This window comes from Cynara cardunculus, assembly GCF_001531365.2.
Source record: "Cynara cardunculus var. scolymus isolate 2C chromosome LG 12, CcrdV1, whole genome shotgun sequence".
In the NCBI taxonomy this organism is placed as follows: domain Eukaryota; kingdom Viridiplantae; phylum Streptophyta; class Magnoliopsida; order Asterales; family Asteraceae; genus Cynara; species Cynara cardunculus.
In genome coordinates this window covers 985,364-993,094 of record NC_037539.1, presented here as the reverse complement: position 1 = coordinate 993,094, position 7,731 = coordinate 985,364, and the positions used below count along the sequence as shown (strand labels likewise).

Here is a 7,731-nt window from a genome sequence, read left to right as displayed (position 1 = left end):
TGTGTTAAAATACATTTGAAAAAACATAATCCGGAGAAAAATTGTATTTAAGAAAAGCCTATACATTTAGGTCCCGTTTGGTTTGAAGGAATGAAATGAATTTGGGAGGATTTGCATTTTAAATCCATTCCAATCTATGTTTGATTTGTTGGATTGTCCGAATTTGAAATCCTTAAAACATAGGATTTTGAAATCCTTAGGGAATGCTTGGAATTTCGTAGGATTGTATGCAATAAGGTTCTAAAAAATGTTAAAACATTTGTTTTGCAATAATCGATTAATAAAAATGAAATTCAATTATTTTTATAATTATTTCTATAAGTTATTTATAAATAATGAATTCAAATTCCATTCCAAATCCTCTACAACCAAACACACTAATGATTTCAAATCTATTCCAATCTAAATCCCGTCATGAAATCCAAATTACTCAAAAACAATCATGCAAACCAAACGGACTTTTAGAGCATTACAAGTTTGTAAATTTGATTTTGATATTTGTATAATTTACGAAACCAATGTAAAAACCATGTTGTGACTCCGGAGGTTCATATCCGGTGACTCCGTCCTTGAAGCGGGTGGTCGTCGTGGGATTAATGGGCTCGCATAACGGGTTGGATATTCAGGTTAATAACAAAAAAAATGTTTTTAAGAATATGTAGAACCACAAGATTAATTTTCAAAAGAGTTTTAAAAGAGATAAAAAATATGTAGAACCAGAAGATTAACTTTTTCAAAAACTTCTTATTATCGATTTGACCCCAACATAAACTATTTATTCATATATTTAAAAATATTTATTACTGATGTCAGAATAATATAAAATAAATTGTTTTTATAATCAATCTCAATCACCCCTTTCAACTCAGCCAAGGGCTATTTCGTAATCACAACAGAAACCGCTAAAAGACCGTTTGATCCTCAATTTCATTTGAAATTTACAAACCAATGAGGGGCTATTTCGTGATTTCTATATTCCACCATCATGGATGGGCGGAATTTGGCGGGTGGGAATACTTTTGACTGTTTGTACCCCCAAAAATGGCACACGGATCGAAAATAGATAACCCGATGATGAAGAAGGATGCATCAAAATAACAATTTGTGCAAAAAGATGGATGCAATTTAGGCGGATTTGTTCGATAGCACCAAAAGGATTCCTTGATTTTGCTGTAACGTTCTCCCTCAGCTCTGTAAGCACAAATTTCCATGATCAGTTTCTTGTTTGCTGATTGTTAGATGATTGTAAATTCATATGCTAATCGAACAATTAGGTAAGAACAATAAGTTTCTGGTTGATCTAGACTCTAGCGTTGAGTTTTGTTCAGTGTTTTCGTTTGCATATAAATTTTTTATAGGGTTTTCCTGTTCATATCGGTAATTGGTTTGATTTTTGTATGTGTAAGATAAATTCACACGCCAGCGATTAGGGTTAAGCCGTAGTTGATCAATTTGGTTTTGGTTCTGGTTCCCATCTGTGATCCATCGGAATTGGGATCACGTGTCGGTTCGGGCAGTAGAATGATAGAATGGCATGTTAGGAGTTGGGGATTTGGAGATATTCGTGGACCAGATATTCTCGTTGGATCCCTTATAGCCTTGGGTATCACGGATTTCATATTGGGAATTGGGAAGGCGGTGAGCTTGAGTCCTTATACATACCCAGATTCTCAGTTACGTATTTATATGAGAGATCGATGACTACGGATGGTTATAACTGTTGACGGATAAGACTTGAAAGTAGTTACAACTGTATCAAAATCAAAAGGAATGTCAACCAGAGTTCTGATTCTATCTCTGACCCAGACTTGGTCAAATTTCTACCAACTTCAATAACAAATTTCAGAAGGTTAATTTCCGGAACAAATTCAAGAAGGTTTTCAACCTTCTGAAATTTGACCAGATCATCCCGAAACTAAAATTCTCTAAGTTTAACTCTTCTGAAAATCCATAAACCTCGGGGAGCTGCCCCTAGAACCGCGCAAGGGTGTGCAGCTCCCTTGACTCCTGCCTTATGGCGATCTAAGGTGATAAAGACAACATTTGTGAGTGTGCAATCCGCACCTCCTAACTCACCTATGTTTGCCTTATCACCCAATCCATCTCACGTAAATCACAATCATGCTAAAATGTTTTGACATTAAAATCACCAACATGGAAAGACAGATAATATAATTGAAACAAACACTCGATATCTGATAAAAAATATTGTACTCAAGTTCATGTATATAGGCGACGCAAAGTGCTTAAGGTGTGAGAGATGTGCTATCCACTCTGCATACTGGGCAAAAGCTACCCCCATAATTATAAGTCACTAAAACAACATTGTTCAAAAAACCACTTCTTAAAGACCCATACTACAACTAAACCCAGTAAAGAAGAAGACTACTAATTAAAAACCACATTCCAGCAATCCCTCCCTTAAGCTGATAAGTTCATAACTTCAGCTTAAAGTTCTTCAATCATGCAATGCCTCCCTTGAAGTACAAACGTCTAGCAACTCTTTCAGCTTCTTGAATGTTGACAATTTGAGGTGTTGGTAAAGATATCAGCAACTTGTTCTTCACTGCTGCATTAAAAATGATGTTCGTAGTCTCTTCCTCTTTAAGATCGTGCTAGGATGAAATCTTGCATCTGTATGCTTTTTTTTTCTTTTGTAAGACAAGATTAGCTTAATTGCAAAATTGCTTTCACAACTTTATTAAAAAATAAAAATAAAAATGCATTTACAATAAATTGCAGTAAGTCCTTCTTGTGTAACTTGAAGTTCCACTTCGGTTTTCCTCAACCTATTTGCTAGACAGGTGCAAGAGGTTGCTGCTACACATTCTGTTTTTGGTATTTAACAGTGTAACAGTTCATTGTTTCTTTTACGACCATGAAACTGCTCCTGAACCACCAAAGGGCCATTGGCCCAATGGTACCCGGTAACCCAACCTTCTTGGAGGTCAAGGTTTCAAGCCTCCTCAAAGGTGAGGAGTGTGTGTGCGCTTTGCCGTATATAAATGTTATATACTTAAAAGAACCCGCTCCTAACCTGACATGAACTCATTGCCGGAACTGGGGTTTCCATCATCTGAATCTTTTTTTATTGCAAGGATGCTATCAATTAACCTACTAAGGGGTTGTTTGTTTACCTCTTAATAGTTCTGTTAAGAGGCAACTTCTGAATCATTAAGAGGCAACTTCTGAATCAGTCAGAGGCGAATCTTGTTTGACAAAAAAAGTTTGCCTCTTAATGGTTCTAAAATCCTCTGAATGATTTTGTATCCTGGACCTCCCTTAATCATTCAGCACCCTAATTGCATTGTAAAAAATTACCAAACAATTATATTTCATTTTGCACTATATCATGAGAGCCGCTCAATCATTTTGACCGGTTAATAATTCTGCACCAAACCATTCAGCAATTGCCAAACAGCCCCTAAATCTGCATCATTTTCTTGTTTCTATTAAAAAAAATCCGATCATCAACAGTACCTTGCAAATATTATGACCATGAAACCCTTCTGAGCCTAACACGAACCCGTCACCAGAAGCGGGTTTTCCATCAGCTGAATCTGTTCTATTGTGAGGCTGCTATAGTAAACCTAGTAAGGGGTTGTTTATTCGGTTTTCCATCAAGTTCTGTATGGATAAAGTTTGAGTGGTATTATCTGTCTGGATAGATTGGGAAGGTTTTTGTTTGAATGAGTTTATTTATAGATGGAAGGAGCGTGTTTTTTAATTGGGAAGGACAAGTTTGGAAAAAAATTGATTTTCTTCATAAAGCTCCCCCATGAAGCTTACCGAATAAGCCACTTTCTATATCATCAAGCCACTACCAAACAGTTATGTATAGCTGACCCAATAAGCTGTAAGTCTCATTAAGCTGCTACCAAAGAGGCCCTAAATCTGCATTTTCTTGTTTCTTGTAAAAAAGTCTGATCATCAACAATACCTTGCAAATCTTATGACCATGAAATGCTCCTGAACCTAACATGAACTCATTACCAGAAATGGGTTTTCCATCATCTGTCAAGCGTAGCCAGGGTGTAAACACTTCTTTATAATCATTACCAAATTGTGCTTATATACTTGTCAACTACTCAACTTCGCCATTCTCTTTGAATTTGGTTTTATAAATGCCTCTGACTTTAATTAACTTAACCACAAGCGTTGTGGTTGAGACCGAGTGGAATATCCCATTTGCTCTGGGTTCAATTCTAGGCGTCCACACTGAGTTTGTCAGGGCCGATGTCTTGCGGTCACAATTTGCCGGAATTAGTCTGCATAGCCTGGGACACCCTTCCATAAAAAACTTTTAATTAACTTCTTTCCTTTTGGAATTTGGTCATCTCCCAAGCATTCTTTTTTTTATAGCTGAAATTTAAACATCCATTGTTTTCAGATTGACCAATCTCATATATCTAATAGTTTTCCATGCATTCACATGCTTTTTTCTACATTGAGGATGTCCAATGATAGTCCAGGGAGTTTGAACTAGCACCTCTACGTTCTTCTATGGTTGGACCTGCTTTTGGATTGATCTTCATGGGCTGCTGTTGTTCCTCCTCTTCTAAACTTGCTGGAATTTGTTGATGAAGACCATTAGTCTATTACTGCTCCATGAAGCAGCTTTTACCCAACCACAAGGGTTGTGGCGTAGTGGTTGAAGTCTTGGGGGATGTGGTGGAATATCCCATCTGCCCAGGTTCGATTCCAGGTGTACACAACAATTGTGGCCACTAAGTTTATTAGGGCTGATTTCTTGCAGTCTCAATTTGCTGGATTAGTCCATGCATAGTGGGGACACCATTCCAAAAAAACAGCTTTTACCTCCGTTAGATGTAGGATTTATAGGACTGCAAATGTCAGAATGAATAATGACACTACTAAATTAGACCTTGTAAACTCCAAACAGATGACGTGAACATTTTTCTTTGGGACATGTCCATCCATGCCAAAGTTGTTTTATCCTGTCATTTTAATTTAGTGGATTTTCATAAACAATTTCATCTCAAACTTTGTCTGAACAATAAGTTGTAATCAAAGAATATTCCGTTGGTGCTCATTAGTCTAATGCTTGCGAACTCTTCACAAGAACTCATATGTATATTTGTTTGCAGAAATGCCAGTACTTCAGATGTAAACTGGTTGCGCTCAAGGTTGGTATCGGCTCATTCATCTAAGTTTCCCACTTGGCACTGGCAGGAAACATCCTAATGAACAAAATAGGTTTTATGCAATCTAATATATGCAGAGTTACACACTCTTATCCTTCTCCTATAATCTCCTGCATACACAAGGCACCACATGCGGCAGAGATTTCACGCATCACAAGTCCAAGTTCAGAGAATAGACATCCAAAATCTTTTGTTGATGAATCAACGGCATCCAATGTCCTCAAAGATGTCCACATAGTAAGGATTTGGAACTCTTTTTGTTGTTTGACGTAATTATAATGCAAAATTGTAACTAGCTGTGATTGACCATTTCCAATTTTATGCTTCCACTCTACCATGCTGTAATAACTTGTTCCACATAGATAGAAAATGGGAATTGTGAGCTCCTTATAAGCTTCAAGTTGTAGGCTACCAATAACTTCCACCATGGTCATAAGTTGGATTCGAAATGAGGAAGATTTTGGGCAAGCCTGACGAGGACGCCAATAGTTTAAGTAGGGGAGTTTGTAACAACTCGTCCCACATAGATAGAAAATGGGATTTGTGAGATCCTTGTAAGCCTCGAATTATGGGCTACCAATAACTTCTACCATGGCTTTAAGTTGGATTTGAAGTTATTGGGTCAGTCTGTTGCTTTGGGCTCTGGGGTGTTACACATGCATTGCTTGTGGAAATCAAAGAAGTAATTAATCTTAATAAAGTTCAATTTTTTCAGTCGACACAATTACTTAATGGCTTTCTTGAAGTTGCCAAAGATAACACAAGCAAGGATTTGGAGACCTGTGGCGTGCTTGGCGCTTTTCTTGTAAGTTCTATGCTCTTGACTATTAATGTTGGTCATTGTTATCTCATTATATATTGTACCAAATTCTTAAAATAATGCAAAAAGGTTTTGAGCTTTTCATATAGAACTTCTCTGTGATTGTTATAAACAAATCAGATTTATTTTTGTTGTTGAATATTACTTAAGGGCTGTTTGGTTGGTTTTCTATTAAGACCTGTATGGATAAAGCCGTCTGTGTGGATTAATATATTCGTATAGATTGGAATGGTTTTTGTTTGTGAGGGCTTTTTCATAGATGGAAGAAGCGTGTTTTTAATTGGAAGGGATAGGTTTGGAAAAAACTTGGCTTTTTCCATAAAACTCATCTCTAGAAGCTTACTGAATAAGTCACTTTCTACATCATCAAGCCCCTACCAAACAGTCATGAATAACTGACCGGATAAGCTGTGAGCTCCATTAAGCTTATTAGCTGCAAACAAACAGACCCTTAATCCTCTTATCGTATAATCCAATCTAGGTTATTATATAGTTAATTGTTGCCAAAAGGCGATCATCCCAAACCTGTATTTATGCTTTTAGCCTCATAGTGTGAAATGGGTTACTTCAGACTCTTCTAGAAACATATTTACACATCTATACTTTTGTTTTTTGCTAGTGGAATGGGTTACTTCACCAACATTTGGTTCCTAATAGCACATAAATGGGTATTTTCTTCTCTTCATTTTTTCTAACACTACTCATGGAAGGGAGGCAGTTTCGCTTTCACCTGTTCGGAGAAAATAATTTATGCATCATTTTTACTTGATTTATCTAGTTGAAGCTTGATAACGTGTTGCCTCATGTTGTTTATAGTTATCGTGATTACTTTTCCTGTATGGTGGTTTCATTTACATTAATATGGAGGGGGTCAGGTTCACGAGAAACCGCGAAAAAAATGAAAAACTGGGAACACCTGGTAACCTATTCATCTGGACGGTATGCACATTTGCATACAAGTAATTTGTAAGCAAATTGTTCGGTATGCACTTGTGCGTAACATTCACACATGCATATAAACCAAGAAACAACTTCAATTGCTTGTATGCACGTGTGCATACCGTCCAGATGAATGGTTACCAAAGTATTCCTCAGTTTTTCATTTGTTTGGGGGTGTTTCTCTGAACCCCGCCAATATGGAGGTCTAAAAAGGTTGGCTATTGAATTGAGTAGCTTGTATACGTTTTGTTTACAGAAAGAACGGACATATTACGTAACAACTCTTATAATACCAAAACAAGATGCGACTTCTAGCTCTGTAAGTTGATTATTTGTTTCTTCTTTTAACTGTTTCAGACTGTTCTTTATTTTCCGGGTTCTCCACATGATATCAAATATTCGAGAATTTACATTTTTCTGCTCATTATTAGTGTCAGGCTGTTAATGAAGAGGAGATATTTGCCATTCAAAATGAACAATCCCTGGTCCCTGTTGGATGGATCCATGTATGTCTTTCTGTATCTTCTAGTTTCTTTTCATAAACTGTATTTTGGGCTTTAGGGTGCGTTTGGTATTTAGAACAGGACAGAACAATTGTTCAGGTTTTGGTTTGAGAGAATTGGACAGGACAAAATAGATAAAATGACCAATTTACCTCTAATGAGTTGTTTATATCTTTTATATATTTTGATTAATTTATGTAATTTATTTAATTATAATAAAATAAATGTTTTATAACAAAATATATCATTAAAGAGTTTTCATCAAGACGATTAAAAGGACACCAAAATAAAAATTTATGTAGTT

The 7,731-nt window shown here is 36.4% G+C and overlaps 1 protein-coding gene across 1 annotated transcript in view; it reads left to right on the top strand.

Annotated features, from left to right (window-relative positions):
* Positions 1-942: 942 nt before the first annotated feature.
* Positions 943-7,731, top strand: part of LOC112523499 (AMSH-like ubiquitin thioesterase 2) — a 10,608-nt gene continuing 3,819 nt past the window's right edge. Inside the window, exons 1-5 of the mRNA XM_025133122.1 lie at positions 943-1,193; positions 5,109-5,402; positions 5,881-5,970; positions 7,181-7,243; positions 7,356-7,434. Coding sequence (XP_024988890.1) covers positions 5,205-5,402; positions 5,881-5,970; positions 7,181-7,243; positions 7,356-7,434 — 430 coding nt within the window. The 5' untranslated portion in view covers positions 943-1,193; positions 5,109-5,204. The remainder of the gene's footprint in view (positions 1,194-5,108; positions 5,403-5,880; positions 5,971-7,180; positions 7,244-7,355; positions 7,435-7,731) is intronic.